This window comes from Anguilla rostrata, chromosome 17 (genome assembly GCF_018555375.3).
Source record: "Anguilla rostrata isolate EN2019 chromosome 17, ASM1855537v3, whole genome shotgun sequence".
NCBI lineage: Eukaryota > Metazoa > Chordata > Actinopteri > Anguilliformes > Anguillidae > Anguilla > Anguilla rostrata.
In genome coordinates, this window is record NC_057949.1 from 17,966,177 (window position 1) to 17,989,093 (window position 22,917).

A 22,917-nucleotide genomic window follows, 5' to 3' on the forward strand; every position below is an offset into this window, starting at 1 on the left:
TTATGTCATATGGGTCACAAGATGAGAGTGAAACCGTGTTTAGAGACTTGACCACATCACGAGTTCATAGGGAGCGTGCCGGTGAGATCCAATCAGACGGCAATGAAACGAAACCGATTTTATAAACACGCCCCCCTGCGCCTGGCGTTCGTAGGCAGAAGCAGGGCGTATTACCGTATTTGCACTTAGCGCATACAGATCAGTGTTATGTAGTGTGAAGATAGCCACAGTAGCGAAATAGCCGGCAAGCGTTGCGTTCACAAGAAGTATGGCTTTGAATCGGAATCATTCCCAAAACGGTGGGGTTTTAATAAGTAATGGCGAGAGGTAAGCTTGTTAATGGAAACCATTCAGCATACAGCAAAGGGTTCCTCTTCGTTTTCGTCGCGTTTTTCTTGACACTACAATCTATCAAAACTAGCTAGTTCTGGCCACTAGACTACTATTATCTCTACGTTGGTGGCTAGCTAAGGCTAGTTAGCACAATACTCAATTAGTTGTATTACTGTTGTATTTTGCTGTAACGAGTCTGTTTAGTTTAGAGCACAACTCGGTGTAGACCAGACACGCCACAGCCCGATCAGCTCGGGTTAAATATTTTAATTCACGTTTGTTAATTATTTAGACGGCTGTTAGCTTGTAGCTTGCTACCCTGTTGGCTTCTGTGGTAGCCAGTCTAGACTAGATAGATCTAAATCCGACAGTTGCATCTGGTTAACAGCCTCTCGTTTATTTTACACTTAAACCATTGTCAATAACTTTTATTTTGGTTTTAATAATTTGTTGCTAGGTTACTTGCAGAAATATGTATATTCTTTCGTTTTTAAATTACGAAGTAATAAATCGGCTTCGTTAGCTATGTTTGCCGTTAGATTTCCGCCCACATTAAGCGTTTCATGCGTTTCATTGGTTCCTTGAAGGATATTCTGTTGATTTCATTGGGTAAAATAAGTGTTTGTCTGTATTCCACATAAATACAGGAAGTAAATTCAGAATAAACAACGCAACGTTTGCTAGCTAGCTAAAGTTAGCTAGCGATATTAACATTCGCTACCATCATTAATTAAATGATCTACGAGGCTAATGTTGTTGCACACGTTGACAATTTATCCTTACACAGTATATAGTAGCAACTTACGATCATTATTGTAAGTTACTCGATAGATAACCAGCTAGTTAACCAATCGCAAGTGTAATACCGTTTTGTAGTTTCATGGGGTTGTTCCATGTCAGTACAACTTGCATTCAGTTTTGAACTACTTAATTTTTAGGGGAAGTATATGAACTTGTGAAATTGGAGGGGAAATTTAAGTACATTTCACAAACAAAGCCTAGCTGGAAGTTGCAATGGCATGCAATCATGTATCCTCTGTTGTGAAACAAGCCCGCTAGTGTAAGGTTAATTACGCGTGATACTTGTTTTGCTACAAGTCAGCCGTACAAGACTCGATAACTTGCCTCGTGGATCACACCAGATACCGTTCGTTTTCCCCATTGATCTGCTATTCCAGATTTGCTGAAATCAATTCCGTCATCTTGACACAGACATTTTGAGCGTTCCTGTCTATGACGCCATGTCCACTTAATCGTTCTAGCTTGTGGCGATGTCCTGCCTTGATTCTGATCTGTCTGTATTCTTGTCAGTGTGCTGAGGGAGTGCAAGAATGTCGAACTGTCGTTCACTGACGTCACCTGCAAGACAGATTTGCTGAAGGGGACCAAGAAAGGCAATGTCTATCTGACTCCGTACAGGGTAACTCTGTCTTCATAGCTCACTCCATACAGGGTAACTGTCCCCATAGCTCAGTTTGTACAGGGTAACTCTGTCCCCGTAGCTCAGTTTGTACAGGGTAACTGTCCTCGTAACTCACTCCATGCAGGGTAACTGTCCCCATAGCTCAGTTTTTACAGGGTAACTCTGTCCCCATAGCTCAGTTTGTACAGGGTAACTCTGTCCCCATAGCTCAGTTTTTACAGGGTAACTCTGTCCCCATAGCTCAGTTTTTACAGGGTAACTCTGTCCCCATAGCTCAGTTTGTACAGGGTAACTCTGTCCCTGTAGCTCAGTTTGTACAGGGTAACTCTGTCCCTGTAGCTCAGTTTGTACAGCGTAAGTCAGTCCTCGTAACTCACTCCATACAGAGGAACTCTGTCCCCATAGGTCAGTTTGTACAGGGTAACTCTGTCCTTGTTGCTCATTCCATAGTGGGTAACTCTGTCCCCATAGCTCACTTTGTGCAGTGTAAATCTGTCCTGGTGCTGTGGCTCTGTGGTGTTCGGTCCACTCAGTATCTGCACACCGCATGACTCTCTCCCCTCTCATTTCTCTGTTCAGATGTTATTTGTGTCCAGCAATGTGAAAGACAGTCTCGGCTCTTTCATGTTCCCCTACTACCTGATGAAGGGCTGCAGCATTGAACAGCCAGTCTTTGCTGCCAACTTCATCAAGGGCACAGTATCGGCTGAGGCTGGAGGTAGGCCTCTTTTTGTATCTTGGAGCACTTTCTGCTACACAGTGTATTCACCTGTACTATGACTAATGTGTGTTTACTGAGAATGCATAATGGCTACATTGAATTTATCATTTGAAGTTCAATTATCAGCTTCTTATTAAACTGAATGGCTGGTTTTCAGAATTTAAATGTCTGGTTCTCATTTTTAAACCCTTTTTTGCAGCATAGTGTTGAAATGTACTCTTGAGCAGCTTCTGATCTGTGAATTTGATTTGTCTTGTAGGTGGCTGGGAGGGCAAGGCTAATTTTAAGATGTCTTTCCCTAGTGGAGGTGCCATTGAGTTGGGACAGCACCTCTTTAAGCTGGCTACAAATGGTGAGGGAACGGTGTCTGCTTTATTTATTGGTTATATGTCTTTTTTTTTGTTGTTGTTGATCCTTAATCTCAGCAGTGCCTCTGGTACATCCATTGGGTGTCTGTATATGATAAGGAATGTGTGTGCGAGCATGTGTGCGTACAATGAGCCATTGCTACAGACTATTATTTTTATAATTCTGTCTGCATTTGTTGTTAATAATAATAATAATAATAATAGTAGTAATAATAATAGTAATTAAATGATAAACTTTATTTGTAGAGCACCTTTCATACAAAGAACTGCAGCTCAAAGTGCTTTACAATACAAATAGTGTTCAGAAATTGAAAGAATAGAGCAGGTTAAAAGCGATAACTGAATAATTGTAAATGTTTTTTATAACTCACTAATGAATTCCTGAATCCTCTGTGCTTCTTAGCATCTCGTGCTCCTCCAGCTCAGAATGGGGGGGCCTCGTTTGGTTATCCCTCCCCTGGAGCTATGAATGGTTACGGACAGCCAGGCCCTCAGGCTTACCCCTATGCACCCCCGCAACAGAATGGTTTCTACCCGGCTCCCCCCGCACCACAGGGCAACTTTGGCTATCCATATCCGACTGCTTCCGCAGGTCTGTTGGTCAGAAGGTCCATATGTGCATGATGGCTGTGGCTGTTTGTGTGGTCTGTGGAGGGCCCAGTCACGTATCACAGCTGAGCTGAGTAATGACTGGCTGTAGTGATTTCCCAGCTCATTGATACTTTTATATGAAACAATTTATTTGCAGTTTGGGTTTGTTGTTTTGATATTTTTTGTTGTCAGTGTTTTATCAAAATCAACCATTTTCAGATGCCCATTTATTTGTTTGTTTACTTTTCTTTTTTTCCAGGGATGTACCCCACTGCCCCCACTGCTCCTGCCTACATGCCCCCTCCTCCTCCCTATCCTGGACCCCCCCAGAACTGGACAGCCCCCGCTCCAGGTTTGTATGCGTTTGTGTGTGTGTCACTTGCTCATTCGCTCTATTGCTCATATTTGGTCTGTTGTGCATATAATTATTTTTTTCCTTGTTGCGCGCGTTTAGCTAACCCCAAAGCGGCAGAGGCGGCAGGAAGTGCGTATTACGACCCCAGCAACCCCCACAGCGTCTACATGCCCACGGTGAGTGCAGTCTCCTTCCCTTAAAGAAACGCTGTGTTTGTGCTGCCTGTCAGGGAGGGCCATGTCCCAGCCTGACTCTGTGTCTCCGTCACCCTCCCCAGGAGCAGCCGCCGCCCTACGCTCCCACCGCACCGTACCCCCCCTACGCACCGTACCCAGAGAAGAAGAATAACTGAAGCAGTTCAGAGCGGTACCCCCCTTCCAGTGAAACACATTCATCTCTCCTGAGCCACAGCCGAATCGCTAAACAATAAAATAAAAATTCTAACTGAAACATTACGCTGTGAGCAAAGTAGTCAAGTATTATCTAATTGCGGGCTTCACGGGGAACGCGGTAATATTCATCATGATTAATATGAATTTTTCCTCCCTCTCTGTTTATTAGAAGTAATTATGCGGAAAATGGTTTCTTTCACTATAAACAACCTCTTTGTTTCCTTCATTATGTTTGGGGGTGGATTTGGGGGCCTGTGTGAAATTAAATACACTTCCCATTTATTTTCTAGTTCAGTTGAAGTGGGTAGGTGAAGGTGCAGTACATGGAGCTAATGGATATCAGTGTTTTCTGAAGGTAATCGCCCTGTTTGTACAAAACTGAAGTGTTTATAAGCGAAAACATTTTATAAAGTTAAAAAATTTTGGAAAGAATTAACCTTCAAATTTATATCCTGAATTTTATTTCTGGAGATGAGAGCATTTCTATTGTAAGCGATGATGTCTTTTTGTTGGATTGGTTTTTTTTTTTGTGCTATAGGATTTGTTTGAGGAATTTAGAAATGTCTAATATACAATATAATGTACAACATTTATGTTTTTCAATCATATTCACACACTACTCTGTAGACAACTTACCTTTCCATATATTTCTTTCATTATCTAAGGAGATGCAGTACATTGTTTTATAGCTGCAGATTATCATAATAGTAGTACCGTAGATTTGAGTAGGTCTTTTAGAGGCCTATATGAGAGCTACATGGGGTTATGGGAGGAATTGTTCTTTGCACAAAGAAGTGAAGACTTGTGGTTTTGATCTGGCTTGAAATGCTTAAATTAATCAGTTTCTTTCTTACTATTTATAAACCATTTTTATCCTTACTTTTGACTAATAATTGCCGTCATCTGCAAATAATTGTAATAATTGTTAATAAATGCTTACAGTTATAACCCTTTACGTGTACTTTATTCAAACAGATGCAATGACAGTTAACAGGTCTTTTTTCTAATTTGTTTATAAATTAATATAATGATACTTAAAAACTTAATCTAAGACAAAATTACATTTCATGAACATATTTCATAACATATTTATTGTAGTTTCATTCGAAGATGTGGTCAGCCAGTATTTTCACAGAAAAATCACACAGCATACAGAAGTATCTCAACATACAATTTTCAGAATTGTAATTTATATATATTTTTACATCCAAGAATTATACTAATAATGTCAATTACACAAGCACACCAATACAGTCACTGCACATGACCACTGCCTTGTAAGTTGTCTGTTATCGTTAATAAGAGAACCAGACTTCTATAATATTTGGGACAAATACTTGGGTTAAACTAAACTTTCTGTGCATCAGTACCTCTTCATAACTCATTAACTTGTCCCTCTGTAGGAGAATATATTATACTTTATTCCTTATTATTAACCTATCGTGTTCAGATCAAATTAGTTCCTTTGATTGTCTTATTTAGCATGTAGCCTATGTGTGGTAATGGGATGGTGGAACGATCAGATAAATGCTGTGGGGTGGTGCAGTGTGGAACTACCTATGACATCTGAGTCAGCGTGCTGGGCTGGTCCATATTATTCCTTCGGTCACTGCTTGTACTCTCTGGCCCGCATTTATGAGTGTCCGGTACCTGTATGTGTGTGTGTGTGTGTGTGTGTGTGTGTGTGTGTGTCTGACTGTCCTTGTGTATGTGTGTGTGACAACTCCCTCCCTTGCAATGTAATGTTAATGTACAACATCAGGTCAGTAATTCTATATACCCCATCCCCTTCACTCTCACCCCCCCCCCAACCTCACCTAGCACCCCGTTTCCTCCTCACGGTTCCTCTTGTATGAACCACACCTCGTTGCGCCGGCCGTAGGGCTTGATTGGTGGGTCATAGCTGCAGCAGAAGTACCGCTTGCGCTGATAGGGGGCGGTCTCGCCCAGGATTCGGGTCAGGCGGGAAGCCTCTATTCGGAACTCGTACTCCCCTGCGAACCCTCCAAACTGCCTGAGAGAGCGAGAGGAAAGGCAGAGCAGCCAAAGAATGTCAGGTAAACTAGGCTGTGCGGGGCGGGGCCAGGGGACATGCAGCGAATCGGGCTGGGCCAGACCAGGGGACATGCAGTGAATCGGGCCAGACTGGACCAGGGGACATGCAGCGAATGGGGCTGGGCCAGACCAGGGGACATGCAGCGAATCGGGCCGGGCCAGACCAGGGGACATGCAGTGAATCGGGCCAGACTGGACCAGGGGACATGCAGCGAATGGGGCTGGGCCAGACCAGGGGACATGCAGTGAATCGGGCCAGACTGGACCAGGGGACATGCAGCGAATGGGGCTGGGCCAGACCAGGGGACATGCAGCGAATCGGGCCGGGCCAGAGCAGGGGACATGCAGGGAATCGAGCCGAGCTGGACCAGGGGACATGCAGGGAATCGGGCCGGGTCAGACCAGGGGACATGCAGCAAATCATGCCGTGGTTAACAGCTCCATAACTTTCGGGAAGTGAGGGTTTGCTGCGTGAAGCGAGGGTTTGTGATGCAAACTGAGGGCGTGACACTCACAGAGCGTACACAGTCATGCCCGGCCGGTCCTCGATCTTGACTGAGCCATCGGTGGGGGTGGGAGGGTTGTCCTGGTAACTGGAGGGGATGCGAAGGCCGATGACGAATCGGCGGGACATCGCCCCGTCGTCTTTGGTGAAGACCGTAATGGCGACCGGTGCTGTCATTCCCATCCCCACTCCTGGGAGAGGGGGGGAAAGGAGATGCATGGAACAGCGTTTTACATACAGGTAAGAACTTCAAAAGAAGCTAAGATAGAAAAACATGTATAACTTGTTTAATTATGACTAGCAACAGGTGTTCATTGACTGCATGACAGCTAAAAAACATGGCAAGAAAACATTTTGTAGGGATGAGTCAGGATATTTGAATAATCACTCATGCTTTCATTATTTTATTTGCTCATCCGTGTTGCATAGCAGTTATGATTTTTATTGTGCATTGCAAACGACATAATGCGACAGTGTACTTAAACCCCGAAAGTAGGTGTCAGCAACCTAGCTGTTCCAAGATCAGGCCCTGGCTTGTCCAATTAGCTGTGCAGACCAAAGGTGGTTCATTCACTCCTAGATTAGATCACAGAAGAACATTTCCTAAAGGAAATGTCATCAGCTGTCATTCAGTAACATCATTAAATTGGACTAAAATGTCATAACATTTAAATGATTGAACTAATTCAATAATTGAGAGCAGATGTTAGCAGCAAATCCAGAGATGGATTACATCTTTGTCCACCCCTGGCTGAGGTGGATGCACCTTCTGTAGGGTTGTGTGAACTTGGATCAGCCGCTGTAGGGGAGTGTGCACTTGGATCAGCCGCTGTAGGGGAGTGTGCACTTGGATCAGCCGCTGTAATGAAGTGTGTACTTGGATCAGCTGCTGTAGGGGAGTGTGCACTTGGATCAGCTGTGGAAGCAGCTTGACCAGTTTTTATCAGTCACCTCGATCGTTGCTGCCCCCTGTATACATCAGAAGTTTCCTCACACTCTCGCTGGCCGCCTGGTCAAAACTCCGCCCCTCGGTGCAAACGGAGGCATAGCGTGCGCTGTCGTACCGCCGCACTTCATAATTGATGCCCTCCTGAGGGAGAGTGTAAAATAATGTCTTCATTTGGCAAAAACAGTCATGCACCAATGGGAACTGTAGCTAAGGGACGCAATGTAAAGATCTGCATGGTTTTTTTCCGACTGACCAAGGCTAAGACTGCAGTAGCTGCTTAAGAAAAGGAGAGGGGATGTCATGTGACAGACTTGACCAGACTATGCACTGACATTAAGCCAGCACTCTGGACTCTGACCCAACACACTGACTAACCCAGCGCTCTAAAACAACGCCCTGACTGTAACCCAAACCCTGCGCTCCATCGTGTACCGAGGTAACCCATAGAATTAAAAACTAAATTAACTGTATTTGTTTTCTGCATGTGATTTTCCAGGGCTAGCGCTGTTAGCACGGTTAGCCTGCTGTTAGAGGGAACCCAGAACGATGAAGGCCGATGAGTATGAGTCACACTGACTCTTCTCTGCATGTCTGCAGTGCAGTTTAATCAGGCCAAGGAGGTTAATGAGGCGGACATGTTTCCCTTCGTATGTGAGGAAACAGACACGGTGCACTGCTCTTAGAGACAGTGCACAGTTAATGTGGTGTGCACACGTTCAGGCTGAATATAACGATGCTGTTATGTACAGAGGATGGCTGGAATTACTCACGCCCTATGCATATTCTGTATTGCGGTGATTCATGCGCTGTTGTTAAATGGATACACGATGTTGTAGAACAGAAATTGACTACTTTGGATGTCTATCGGGGATTCTGTGGATTGGAGCATCTTGATCTGAGGCTCAAAAGTCACAGCACTCAGGTGATGAAATCTAAGAATCACTGCTGAAATTTCTGCATGTGATCAATGATATTCTACAAAAATGGTGTGGACAGGTTGGAAAAATACATTTTTATGCTACCAAAGCAATACAATAACAGACACCATTATAAATGTAAATGTAACTGATACACATGTGTATTTTTTTTTGTTTTTTTGTTGGTTTGGGACCCACATGTCAATAGTGAAGCAATCTTAAAATGACTAAATCGACCCATATAATCGCAAACTAGGCATTTGTACTGCTCTGCTAGTCTTGTGCTTTCCTTTCAGCTTTTGCTGAAAACTGTGATAAGAATGCAGGCCAGATTAGAGCAGCTCAGAGTGCAAGCTGTAGTTTTATGCAGTTATGGCTTACTGCTTTTAATTACAGTGCCTTACTGTCAGAGCAGAGTACAGCAGATGATAACCAGTTCATAACCGTATAATTATTTACTGAGTTTTGGGTTTGTTTGTGCATGTGTCACTGTCGCCTATATTAACCTGAAATATCGAAGTCGGGCAGTGTTTAATTGTGCGCTTTGCTCTAGGTCTTGTTCAAAGTTGCAATTACAACGTTTCAAAGACAGCTGAAATTCTAGTGACTCCTTTAGATAATTACTCAGTGTCTAAGCAAGTTAGACATGGGACATAATTAATGTGTACATTCTAAAATTAGCGAGTCATTTAATATTTAACTTCTCACTTCTCTCTCCAGCGCCGTCTCCCTCCCTCCTCTCTCCATTGTGCATATTCAGATTTTATTAGCGTGACACTGAGTTGTCATTACAAAACAAATATTAAAACACAGACACCTCAAACACAAAACAAATACTACATAGCCAAAATAAATTCACAATTCTCAGTGAATAATAACAATAGTAATAATGTTCGGTCTTTCAGGTCTCTCTCCCTTTGTGAAGCTCCCTGTTGTAATTGATGTTTCTGGCCGTTTCTCATTGTCTGTCTGCATGATGTATCTTCAAGCTTCCTGTTGGCCCCACCTTTTTCTCTCACTTAATATTATCCCAAAACTTAGAAAATAAGGTTACTATCACCCAATTAATTTATTTTCTGTCTGTCAGCATGCACTATGCACTTCTGTGCAAGAAGGGAGATTTCCCTGTAATCAACCTACAGATGAAGGAATGCATGCTCGACAGATTGAGTGATTGAATTAATGAATGCATGAGTGACCAATTGAATTAATGAATTAGTGCATGAGTGACAGATTGAATGAATGAATTAATGAATGCAAGGAAGCTGTGCTGTACTGAGCTGAGCTGTGAAAGGAAGCTGTGCTGAGCTGAGCTGTGAAAGGAATGTGCTGCTGCTGTGTGTGTGATGGTGCTGTGCCTGACTGTATGTACGTGCTGGCGTGCTGTGCCTGAGCTGTTGTGCATGTGCATGTATGATGCTCGTGCTGTGTTGCATGTCATTCGTGTGTATGTCTGTATGCATGTGAAAGATGGTCCTTCTGTGCTTGCTGACAGTGTTAATTAAAGTGTAGAAATTTGTCTGTTTCAGCATGGATCAGGTGTCTGCCTGATTTCAGTGATCCTATGTATTCTGTTTCAAGTTTGGAGATTTGTTTAGCAATAAATTATTAATACTGTATACTGGCTAATGCATATAGGTACATGTATTCTGATCTATCAGTTCTGCTGTCTGCCAATCTCTGTTTCTGTGACTCAAAGTTGTCTCCTCCTACCTGTCCATCTGTCTCTATGAATCTTTTAGCTTGTCTGTTTTTCTCTGTCATTCAATCCCTCTTTCCCCTGGTTAGATGATCTGTCCAATTTACTGATTATTTGACCCACTTTACCTTGTGTCAAAGGCCAAATTTAGCAAGGAAAAAATGTTGAAATCTGTTCTGCAACCACATTCCCTATGTCACATAATGGAAAAAATATACTGTATGAGGCTGACCTAAATAATGGCAGAAATTCAGCAGCATTAACCATATGAAATGGTCGTTGGATCTAGCTTCAGGTCATGTATGTATAATCAGTGAGATAGCAAGCCCTCTGCATACCCCATAAGCAGTCGGACCACCCCCCCCCCCCCCCCCCCCCCTCCCCAACATGCCTCAGTGAGTCGAAGAGGCTCCTCCCTGAGTAAGATGTCTCCCTCTTACTTGAAAGGTCATACACTAATTATCTGTGCTGTGACGTCATTACAAAGAAATACATTTTTAAAATAAATGTTATGTGGTACAGTTTCCCGGTGTCATCTCCATTTCAAAACACTAGAACAGGAACTCCGCTGTGATTGCAAACTATTTATATTGTGAAACCCCCTCTTTGCGCATGGTGTTCTTGACCTGGCCCCAAACACACACACACGCACACACACACACACACACACACACACACATCACTTGACAGACAGCATCATTTCTGTTTCCAGCTATCAACCAATGACGTAAGTGAAATATAAGTTGACACGGTTGACAAAGCCTTATCCATAACCACGCTCCACTTGTAAAGTTAATTAACGTTCCCTGATAATTACATAAGTCAAATTTGTATTAACCTGGACCTATTTTATTCATTTTAACTAAACGTTTAGTTACCTGTTTACTGACGTAACGGTGAACAACACCAGTATATAGCCTGAGCATACAAGCACGGTACAACAGGTTAACGCTGCTATAGGCTGTATGACAATAAAGGAAAACGCAAAACACAAACATTTCGAGACACCGATACAGAATGCTTACAGCTCATGAAAAACATGTTTGAGTTGAAGAGATGCCATCCCCTGAATTGCGTATTTGGCGCACATTTGGAAGAGTGATGCTATTAGGACAACACTGACAGGGACTTTCCTTTTGTATGCAGCATATACGTTTAAAAAAAGACAATTCTTGTAAATGTGCAAATCTCGTATTTACAAAAATCGTAGTTAATACAATAAAACAGGATTCATGCAGGTACATATGGCAAAGCTAACACTACCTAAAGTATTTCATATAGCAGAAGTCATAACTCGATGACAGATTAATTTAATAATTAGAGAGCTTTTTGCTAAATAAAGTGCTGTAAATATTTAGCCTATTTGACAATTCCTAAGTCAAAACGGCACATGCAAACCATTTAAAATAAATACTTACTCCCGTAGTGGGTGGTGGTTTGGATTTCTGTTAACTAAGGTTTGAAAGGTGGGTAAACCTAGGCTACCTGACCAAAACCGAAGCTTGAACAGGTTGTAAAGACATATGCCTAGGATATATTGGACAATAACCTACTCGTGTAAAAGTCAAATAGACCGTGACATATCTGAGCGCACGCGAATGAAGAATGACAGGTGTTTCATAGCCTACCTTGGTTTCGCTGCTTAGCAGTTTGTACTCTGTCACCTCGGTGCCCCCGAACAGCGAATTCTTGATCATGCCGAACATCTCTCCTTTATTCAAATCGCGTAGTGTGAGCCTTCCTTTCTATTAACGGTTATTCTATATTTAACTCTCTCTCCCTTCGTTTCTTGTCACTTCGTTTCTCTCCTCACGGTCTTTAACATAAACTGTTATCTCTCAGTCTTGGCTTTAATTGTATTTTCCTTGGACTAAAAATACTTAGTTTAGGAAGCGTCTGTTTTCTCCTGTCTGTCTCCCTACTCTTTCTTTTAGCCTCTCTTAGAGGCGCAGTTGAAAAAATAAATAATAGGCTACTAAGTATTCCTCAAGCTAATTCCAGTGCTGGAATTATTAGTACCACTATTCCTTCGCTCTCTTAATCGGCGTCTCTCTTTCTCTGTATCAATCACATTTGAAATAGATTATCTTCTCCGAATCTCCTGCTCTTGTTTTTATCTCAGTGCGCTCTTGTCGAGTTGTGGAATAGCTGCAACGAAAATAACTCTCCGTCTCTCCTCCCTCCTCCTTTCTGTCCTTCACTCTTTATTTTTCCGTTTATTACATCCACGTGTTTTAAGTCCCTGTTGTTCTCCAATAGCTACACAACTGTTTCATTTAATCAAAGTCTTTCATATGGCTTCATTGGCTACATGGTATAGAGTCTGTTTATAATGTTTTATTTAACTTTGTGTTATTTTATTCACTGTTCCATTTAGGTTGTTTCAACCCCAACATTCAATCCCTACACATTCAACCCCATTAACACATACACACGCACACACGTGCACATGTTGTGCGTGTGTATGTTTGTCCATGTGTTTTACTCAGTGTGTCACACTGCGTTGTGTAGCTCGAGGGTCAATCTGTTTAAACTCATCCTGAAGGCAAGGTTAGTCACCATGGTGTAGCAAGGGAAGGAGGGGTCACTACACATTTTCCACTGGGGTTATATGATTGCTCAGTGAAAAGGAGTGAGAGATGAGGGGTGTGGAGAAAAGCAGAGGGGTTGCACAAATACCCAGCTACAGCCCACCCCCCACCCTATACAAATGCACGCACGTGCATGCACACAATGATATCAGCAAAATGCATGTTTATTTGAGCTGATATATGCTGAGATAGGAGGGAGTTGGGGTGAAGATGAGTTGAAGGCACAGACAGTTCCTAGAAGGAAAAAGATGTCCCTCTTACTGAGAAAGATGCAGATGAATAGAAAGAGAGAGAGAGAGAGATCCCAGCGACATGTCCCTGCAGCTTTTTAAAAAAAAATTTATAAAGGAAACCGTTCAAGTCAAATGTAACTCAAATCAACTAAAATCCAATCTGATATCATAGCGTAGTGGGGCAGATGAACATAACTGTGTAAGCATGCCCTGTGTTAGGATGCCCTGTGTTAGGATTCCCTGTGTTAGGATTACTTAATTCAAAGGTGGTGGGGCCCAATGTGAGACCGTTTCATGGGGCCCAAAATCACTGGCGGCGCCCCTGGCCCTAAGTGAATGTGCCCAGTGTGAGTACTGAACCCATACATCACACTCCTACACTGTGACTGAACACACACACCACACTCCTGTACTAACTGAACACACACATCACACTCCTGTTCTGTGACTGAACACACACACACAATGCATGCAGTATAATATTCCATTGTAAATGTTGGTGTGTAAAAGAAATGACACTAATGTCCATAATATTATATATTTATACTTTAAGAATTTTAGTTTTTGCCCTCTCCAACATGCACATCTAAGGAAGTCCTTGCTTCCATCGCAATCATGTGAGATGTCTGAAATCATTTACTGCATTGCATGCTGGGCAAAACATGCAAGAACCAATCAAATTGCAGGAATCACCACGTTAGAAAAAGAGTGTCTGAGGTCAAGATTATATAACAGCAAAAAAAAAACATTTGAAGTGTTGTAAAGTTTTTATATGCAGGGTCATTTAAAGATGTACATTTTGTGTGGGTTTGAAGGTCCTCTCTCACTGTAAAGTAAGGGTTTTATTACTTGAAACAGACCAAAATGTCTTCCTTCACTGTGCTAGGATGGGTCCTGATTTCTGATGAGCCAAACCAACCTGGATACGCATCCTGAGGAGGGACAGGATTCAGGCTCAGGGGTTAAGATGAAATAGTCACCATACTGAGAGGAGCTGTGTCTGTGTGTCAAAGGGCTGGAAAGAATCTACTATAAACAGATTAACATCATGGAAATATGGAAATGTCTGTAGGACATGGTCTGTTGGGGTGCAGGTTATGTGATTAACAAAGAGGGTTGTTGTCTGTTGCCTGTATATACCGTTCCGATGAACTGTGACAGTGTTTTGTGTGGTTGATGATTATATTGTATTTTTACCTTTTAATGAAATTAATTGACTTTTTAGATTGTTCAGTGAATGAACCTCTCTCTCAGTAAAGTCTTTATTGTTATGATAACAAATCATCTGCATCAGCAGTGGTTCAAATGAATTAGATCCATGATAATGATCAACGTAAATAGAACATCCAGCAGTGAGGTAATTTCTCCTAGTTTCCAAGGGAACAGAGTCACGAGTGACAAAATAATTATAATTTTATGTTCAATTTTAAGGATTGCACTGAGCAACTTTCTGATTGCATATCATTGCTTTATTTTGCAAATGCATGTCATAAAGGAACTTTATAGATTTTAACTTTTGACTTATCACAGGATTTTAAAATGGCTGATCTATTTAGATTTTACTGTGCACACCATGTGATCAAACATGAAATGTTTTGCACTGTAATGGAATATTACTTTCAGGTTCTGTAATGCCGTACACTGCACTGTGGGATGTTAGATACTACAGGATGGCAGGGTATTGCTGTTTACTTATATACTATAGGATGGCAGGGTATTGCTGTTTACATACTATAGGATGGCAGGGTATTGCTGTTTACATTACATACTATAGGATGGCAGGGTATTGCTGTTTACATGAGATACTACAGAGTATTGCTGTTTACATACTATAGGATGGCAGGGTATTGCTGTTTACATTACATACTATAGGATGGCAGGGTATTGCTGTTTATATTAGATACTATGGGATGGCAGGGTATTGCTGTTTACATTAGATACTACAGAGTATTGCTGTTTACATTACATACTATAGGATGGCAGGGTATTGCTTTTTAAATTTGATACTATGGGATGGCAGGGTGTTTCTGTTTACATTAGATACTATAGGATCGGCGGGCTATTCCTGTTTACATTAGATACTATGGGATGGCGGGTGTTTCTGTTTACATTAGATACTATAGGATGGCAGGGTATTGCTTTTTAAATTTGATACTACAAGGTATTGCTGTTTACATTAGATAATACAGGATGGCAGGTTATTGCTTTTTACATTAGATACTGCAGGATGGCAGGGTATTGCTGCTTACATTAGATACGACAGGATGTTCTGTATGTTGTATCAAGAGGACTTATATCCTATTTTACCTAATTTGGATTCTCTGCTCGGCCATATTTCTGATGAGGCATTTACTGAAGGCTGTAATAATGTAATCATGATGTCATAGGCTTTATGACCTGGGTTGTGTGACAACATATCCTTCTGGACTCTAAATAGGTCAGAGGTTATGAGCTACGAATGGTGGTGGTTCCAGCTTCTCCAAAACGGCTATAGAATTTAACGTCTCTAGAATTTATAGAATGTAGTGATTAACAAAAAACATCCAGTGAGTAGCAGTTCTGAGGGCAAAAATACCTTGCTAATGAGAAAGGTCAGAGGAGAACAGGCAGATATGTTCAAGCGAACAGAAAGGTCACGGTTGCACTGATTGGTCTCCTGAGGCAGGTCTACAGCTCAGAACCTGCGTCGCGGGCAGCACTGCCCTTCCAGCAGCACACACTGCAATCTCAGTGGCCCTCTTATGAGCTCAGAAAGCGTATGTGGCTAAATCTTTCCACTGTCTGGGTATTCTGACAAATCATTTTGCAGGCAAAAGGAAGGGGAATTGTAGCAAACAAAGTCTTTATTCATTGCAGGTAGACTGTCTAAACAGGCCGCTTCTGTTCCATAAATACCAAATAAAAATGGTATTGTAGTGGGTTTACCCGTATTTAGGCTCCTAATAGGATCTCATTAATGTGGTCTTCACTTAGTGGTGTACCTGCCTCACACAAGAATGGTAATAGTGAACAAATGTGTCAGAATCACACATCCCTTGTCCGAGCTACCGTTCAACGATGATGATGGCAGCACACAAATATTCCATCTTCATTTTTCCCCAAAGGAGCCAGGAAAAATCGTGGCTCACCCCATTCAAGGTCAAATATTGAACGATGCACATGCAAACTAAGCAGTATGTGCATGGTCAAAAGACAGGAAATCTGATAGAACAGGCCACTGACCGAGAACCAAAGTGGAACTAACAGAAAAATAGCTCAATTTAAAGTCACAGATTTATATGCATATTTACAAACATCTCTTTATTTTCACAGTATAACTTTTCCAGTTGTACAGATGTAGAAACAGCGAAACTAAAGGAGAGGGTGGGCTGGTCGTATTTAGAGACTGACTCACTGATTGATTAAAGGGAACATCTTCCTTTGCTGTAGGATGTTCCACTCAGTCTATCCGTCTGCCTGTCTGTTTATCTTTTCCTCTGTATCAGTCTATGCCCTCTCCCTTTCTCTCAGGGCCATGTTTGTTCTTCAGTTTTTCTCATCTCAAAAAACAAAAAAACATCCTCCTGGCGTTCTCCACCCCCCCCCCACCCCCACCCCCAAACACATCTATTTGTGCTATCTAGGTTGTCAGTCCAGTCGTTTTGCGATCCTCTCTCGGGTAAGTGGAACGTCTGTGGTGGTTCTGCTGGGGTTCTGTTGGGTCGGTGTGTCTTTCTACGGGTCATTTCTCCCATCCCTTCCCTCCCGGCTGCTTGGGCAGCCTGAGCCCCACCATTCCTGCCGCCTCCTCCAGCCCACGCTCCCCTTTGCCGTGGTACAGTTTGTGGAGGGCGAGGTTGAGCCGGGTGGAGGTCAGCAGGCACAAGTAGGACTGGGAGTCGTGGAGGGCCTCTTCCTGGGCGCGGCAATACCTCTCACTGCTCACCTTGATAAGAGAGAGATGACAGGTGGGAGGGTTTAAACACCAGCACCCAGCACAGCTTACATAACCACAAAGAGAGAGATCAAGGAAACAAACACGATAGCCACGCCCACAACTACAATGTGTGAGAATGCTGTTCTGGACTGCAGTGTCTGAGGTCAAAGGTCACAGCAGGAGAGTGGATGACTTCAGAGCCAATCACACATGGGCCAGAACCTATTCTAGTTTTTTCAGTTTGCCGTTTTGAATGTTTTGAACCAAGCATATATTTATGACACTGGGTCATATAGAAGATAATAGCTGTGAACTTAGGAGGTACTATTGAGATCATGGAAAAAGATGAAGCCTGATACTATTTTGGATATTCCTGCAGTACTGAGTGCACCGATTCAGAGACCGATGTGCCCTGAGGAGGCTACAGTACTGCGCGAGTGCACTGATTCACACACCGATGACCCTTCCTGCTGAATTTGCGACAGACAAATAAGACTACGACGCAAAGAATGCGTCCACGTGGATGCATCCCAGCGATGCTCTGCTGCAATATGATGAGAAACCTTGTGAGAGAATGCGCTCGTTTCCGCATGTGTCCCTCCACTTCACTTCCACGTCACGCGGCAGTAGTGGAAGGAAAGATGCAACAAACTGCCACTTATATCAAACCCATTTCTCTGAGTGAAGTGAAAGGAGAGGCTGTGTTCTCGAACACTTGCGCTGCACTCTCACAGGAAATCATATGAAAGTGATTGCAACAACGTGCTATTCCCTTTTCTCCTGCTTGGACCCATCAGTGTAGCAGTGTGAACACCTCTGATACGTTTGTCTATGAGGCAGAATCCTAATGCCCACACAGGACTCTGCTGGAGAGTGGACAGCACTGTTTGGGCATTCTCTTTGTGCCTGCCTGTAGGTACAGACGGATGACAAATTAAAGGAAAAACCTGAATAAATGAGTGCAGAAACATAATGCACATGCATCCATACAGGTGTACTGCATTAAACAATTAAGCAATTAAACATCATATCATGCTCTGTGGCATGTATAGAAATGCTGATTAGGCCCAGTTGACCTCGATTTTGGATCATTACATTACATCAAGGTGTCAAGAGGAAAAGATCTAAGTGACTTTGAAAGACACTTCATTATTGGGGCATGGGTGGCAGGAGCTTCAGTCACAAAGACTACTCAACTGGCTAGTGTTTCAATAGGAAAAGTGACTAAATCTGCATTTAGATCTATAGAAAAGACATCAGTTAATAGGGTTGGAAATTGTGATTTAAAGCCTACATTCAATGACTGTGATGCTTGTGCATTAGTGTGATTTGTAAAGAAACACAGAAGAGCAACTCTTCCTCAGGTGACTGAGAATGTCAGTGCAGGACGTGATCAGACTGTCAGCAAGAACAGTCTGTTGACAAATAAAGAGAGGGATATTATAGTTTGGTTGCAATGCATAAACCCCTCATTACAAAGGTGAATGCACATTTGAGAGTTCAGTAGTGCAAAAACCATAGGCACTGGTCTACAGAGATAAAAGTGATATGATCAGACGAGTCATCCTTCAACATATTCTCGGCAAGTGGACGAGTGCATGTGTGGCATGCACCAAGCCCTGTTATGCTGCGGGGGGCATTTTCCTGGCATGGTTTGGGTCCACTTGTCCCCTTAGAGGGAATGGTCACTAAAGAAAATACAAAGTTATTCCGAGCGATCACGATGAAACACTTCTATCCCGATGGGAGTGGTCTCTTCCAGGATGACAATGCCCCCATCCACAGGGCACGAGGGGTCACTGAATGGTTTAATGAGAATGAAAATTACGTGAATCGTGCTATGGCCTTTGCAGTCACCAGATCTTAACCCAACTGAAGACCTATGAGAGATTTTGGACCGATGTGTTAGACAGTCCTCTCCACCACCACCATCAAAACAACACATGAGGGAATATCTTTCAGAAGAATGGTGTTCCATCTGTCCAGTAGTGTTCCAGAGACATCTATGCCAAGGCACACTGAAGCTGTTCTGGAGGCTCATAGTGGCCCAACACTTTACTAGGACACTTCATGTTGATTTTTCCCTTAATTTGTCAGCCATCTGTACCTGAAGAGCCACTAGAACGCACTTTTGCAGCAGCAAATTTCAGAAAATCCCTTTCTGAGTGTAGCATGCTGTGCTTTGTGTACATGGAATCCACAGTTTCCTTAATTCTGTGCAGATTCACTTTTCTTCACATGAAACAAAACAATCTTTTTACTTATTCGTTTTTGATATATCCCCAGCGACATTTTTTGTGTTGCTAGCCTATTACTTTACACTTGGAAATGCCAAGATTTGAATTTTCTTCAACTGTCATATTGCCAGGGCTGCAAAAATCCATTCATTTTATTGGAATTTTACTGCTGACTACTTTTGATTGTGGTACCAATATGTGAAAACACAACCCTGACAGCAACTGCTTATGAAGACTGTTTTTGTTTCAAGTCGATTGTGAAAACACTGACTATTAAGCAGGACTGCTTTGTTCAGCTACCCTTTTCAATAGAATTACTAACAATTTCGTGTTTGCAAACTGAAACCAGACGGCATTAAAAACGGTCAACTTTGGGAAAAGACGTTGCAAGATAGACCCTGATCATGACACAGTAATCACATTTAATGTGCGCCAATACGTTTTCGCAACTGTTTCACGGCGTAACGTCATGATTATGTCTTCTTTCGTCAGCACATGACGACAACTTGTTATTTGAAATCAGCCAAGCAGTGATCTCGGTAGCTTTTGACAGTTGTTGCAACCTAGAGAACGTTTCGTGAGAGAACGAAGACAAGGCATTAAAGACGAAAGTACGATCTACTCGCATTTCTAGCAAATCAGGGGAGTTGTATCACGTTTATTCACAACTTAAACTGTGCATTCTCTGTCCTGAAAATCGTATTTGCCTGAGTTAACCAACTCGTCAGTTATAAAAAACTATATAGTCGACTATAAGCTAGTTTAAACAAGCAAGCTAGACTAACGCTGGTCAGAGAGCGCTTGCGTGTTTAGCTTGTTACCTAGACTAAGCACATTCAACGATGTCTCTTACCTTTTTTCTTACCTGATTTTTACGGAATTGATCCAAAACATAATTATATGCCAATGTTTGTTTGTATTCGGGTCCCTTTAGTGCCCGAATCTCCTTCAGTATACCGCGGCACACACGTAGCGGCGATGTCAACGCCGCCATCTTTAACCTCCAGTTCGTCCTCGACCGTGAGGCAAACAAGTCAAAACACGAGATTGTCGGCAGGCCGCTCATAGATATAGAATTACTAGATCTGTCGTCATTTTAAAACGGAGATCCAAATGGTTGTCGATCTGGACGCCGTATTTAACAACACCTAGGCAACATATGGTTATATATGCAGCGTGTGTGTAGACGTGTGCGTAGACACAGCATAAAATATACCATATAAGATACCATGATGACAGACTAATAATAAGCTTAAGGTTAGCATTTTCTATTTGTTTGTGATCCATCTGTTGGCTTTTGATTACAGTGTTAACATGTAAAAGAAAAAAAACAGTTGGACATCAATATGAATAGGCTATAAACCTTCGAATGGGTAGAATTTATAGTTCACACGTTTACGTTTTGTGGATGTTTTTTTGTTAAAGGGTCACAGATGCAGGCTATATCACATCGGAACACACAACCGTGGTATTTCTTCAAACGGTTCCTATACTCCTAAAGTAGGCAACGCTAACTGCAAGTTCACTCGACAGAGGGCGACATAATATTACAGCAATTCATTATGTCTGTTCACGGCTGTGACCACACGATGGTGCTAGTGGGAGAGGAACGCTGTCCAGGTGTCAGTCGATATCTGTGAAACGTAGGCTACACCGTTTGTTCGCCTCACTCTTTTCAAGACCATCGTTGCTCGTCAACCGTCACCCGAAGGTTAATGTCACAAAACAATTAAAAAGGCTCTTTACTATCAATACATTACAGTGTGTTTAGTAAATGTTTTAAGTATTAAAAGTGTTTATCGTAATTTTAAATGGGTGTTTTTTATTTACTTTTTATCTTGATATGAAACATAATTTATGCCAAGAAACGTGATAAACGTTAACGAATGTATTCAATAAATAACTTCAGTCCTAAATAATGTTTTCCACACGGTCCGCATTTTATCTGCTCAGTCTGGTTAGAACCAGTTTGAACAGGATCCTCCGATGTTGGCAGCGATGGAAGGAAAACCTGGACTGGATTTCGAATAGGCTACTCAGCTGCAATTTAGCCATGTGTGAATATAACTTCTGCCACTTTTCTTTCTTGAAGTTGAAGTATCATACCAGAAGCAGATATGGTCATATTAAAAAATTACCCATTGTGTGGTAGGCTACATGTGTTGACTTTAATGCACATACTTTGTCTGCCAAACCGTACTTGCTGATCACCCATTAATTGTTTTTCATTTTACTCTCTGGTTGTTTAAAATTAGTTTATACTTTTCATAGGCTATATATGTGGTATAGCTATTTCTCGGCCCAACAATAATTATCATAGCCATAAGAACAATTAACAAGTAGGCTAATAAAAAAAAACGTACAATAATACAGCAGGTCGTAGTCTGTGCTATGACTGAAATGAGAGCCAAGCACAAGTTTTAAATGAAATCAGGCAATATAAAACATCTGTCATTATGAAGTCTGTGGCTTCCCCGAGAGATCACAGCCTACTTACCTTTACTTTTTTAAATCTTGTGTTGTCCTATTAGTTTAGTCAGTATGGCTGTAAGACTTGATGGACGGGTAAGCGGGAACGCAATTTACTTTTGCGCAAGCTCAATTGTGACTCGTATTTCTGGCGGGAAAGGGGCGCGAAGACTTTGCGCAGTCACACGTGAATATAATTGGGCTATGCCTAGAAACAGAAGGTTGCTCATGGAGTAGTAGCCTATGTTAACTGTTTTAAGTAAATAACTGTTAAAAAGTCGAAGCTAACTAGAAACAACAAGAACCAAAAAAGAAAAAAGGCACCAAGAACCAAATTGTAAGTAATTCTGTAACTATGATATAAAGAATAACAGGTTTAAGTAAACCATTAATGCAGTTGCTAACAAGCTAGCTAGCTGGCTAGGAATGAGTGAAACTCATTTGTGCTTAGGTTGTTACATTTAATTGAAGAACATTTTGAGGCATACCTACATATGTAACTCTATTAAGTCAGACTTAAGAGTATATGTAGGCCTATGTTTATCTGAGGGATTGTCTGTCACACCCTAAGTTAGCTGATTTACGTCAAAAAAGAAAACCAACAGTTAAAACTTTAGATATGTTACATATATATATATATATATATATATATATATATATATATATATATATATATATATATATATATGGTCTTTTAAGCAGAAATATTCAAATCTTTTAACCTCATAAAATATTTTGAGGGTGGATCTTTTCCTAAATATAAATGGTCTTTTAAAATATAAAACAATATTTTTTGTGAAATTAGGTGTTTATAGGCTACATTTTATATGGAATATGTCAGGGAAAAATAACAATAACACCAAAAATGTAAGTTTTTTTTTTTTTTTTTTGAAAGACCCATAACCAGCTAATTTCTTTGTGTCGCTGTGTTCTTAGATCTGCCCAGATCTAATTTCATAAACCTTGGAGAACATTTCATTAGAATTCATTTGAAACGTTAAATAAGCACTGTATTCATTGTGGGTCTTCAGTTAGATGATGTAAAAACATTTTTGGTTCTCCCAGCTAAATATTTTCAAGTAACTTTCCAATAGCACTTTTAACTTTTGCTCACCTTTCAGGGTTCAAGGTTCTGTGGATTACAAATTATAAGATCTGGTGAC

General features: G+C 41.6%; 4 protein-coding genes across 5 annotated transcripts in view; 2 read left to right on the forward strand and 2 right to left on the reverse strand.

The window, feature by feature from the left end:
• Positions 1-147: 147 nt before the first annotated feature.
• wbp2nl (WBP2 N-terminal like) lies at positions 148-5,131 on the forward strand. The gene is made up of 8 exons (XM_064314898.1): positions 148-327; positions 1,645-1,753; positions 2,336-2,474; positions 2,737-2,829; positions 3,249-3,437; positions 3,696-3,788; positions 3,891-3,967; positions 4,069-5,131. The coding sequence occupies exons 1-8, from the start codon at positions 269-271 to the stop codon at positions 4,141-4,143; spliced, it is 834 nt and encodes a 277-aa protein (XP_064170968.1). The 5' UTR covers positions 148-268; the 3' UTR covers positions 4,144-5,131.
• Positions 5,132-5,257: 126 nt separating this feature from the next.
• LOC135243228 (heme-binding protein 1-like) lies at positions 5,258-12,500 on the reverse strand. The gene is made up of 4 exons (XM_064314899.1): positions 11,937-12,500; positions 7,695-7,833; positions 6,754-6,934; positions 5,258-6,197 (listed from the first exon to the last, which is right to left on the reverse strand). Exons 1-4 carry the CDS (start codon positions 12,012-12,014, stop codon positions 6,020-6,022), a joined length of 576 nt encoding a protein of 191 aa, XP_064170969.1. The 5' UTR covers positions 12,015-12,500; the 3' UTR covers positions 5,258-6,019.
• Positions 12,501-15,957: 3,457 nt separating this feature from the next.
• fmc1 (formation of mitochondrial complex V assembly factor 1 homolog) lies at positions 15,958-20,328 on the reverse strand. The gene is made up of 2 exons (XM_064315524.1): positions 20,151-20,328; positions 15,958-17,057 (listed from the first exon to the last, which is right to left on the reverse strand). The coding sequence occupies exons 1-2, from the start codon at positions 20,277-20,279 to the stop codon at positions 16,854-16,856; spliced, it is 333 nt and encodes a 110-aa protein (XP_064171594.1). The 5' UTR covers positions 20,280-20,328; the 3' UTR covers positions 15,958-16,853.
• A 1,636-nt stretch (positions 20,329-21,964) lies between these two features.
• The window catches only part of LOC135243580 (activating transcription factor 7-interacting protein 1-like), a 52,044-nt gene continuing 51,091 nt past the window's right edge, over positions 21,965-22,917 (forward strand). Inside the window, exon 1 of one of the 2 annotated variants that reach the window (XM_064315518.1) lies at positions 21,965-22,091. The gene's annotated coding sequence lies outside the window, so the exon portion shown is untranslated. The remainder of the gene's footprint in view (positions 22,092-22,917) is intronic. The other variant, XM_064315519.1, reaches the window with a different exon arrangement.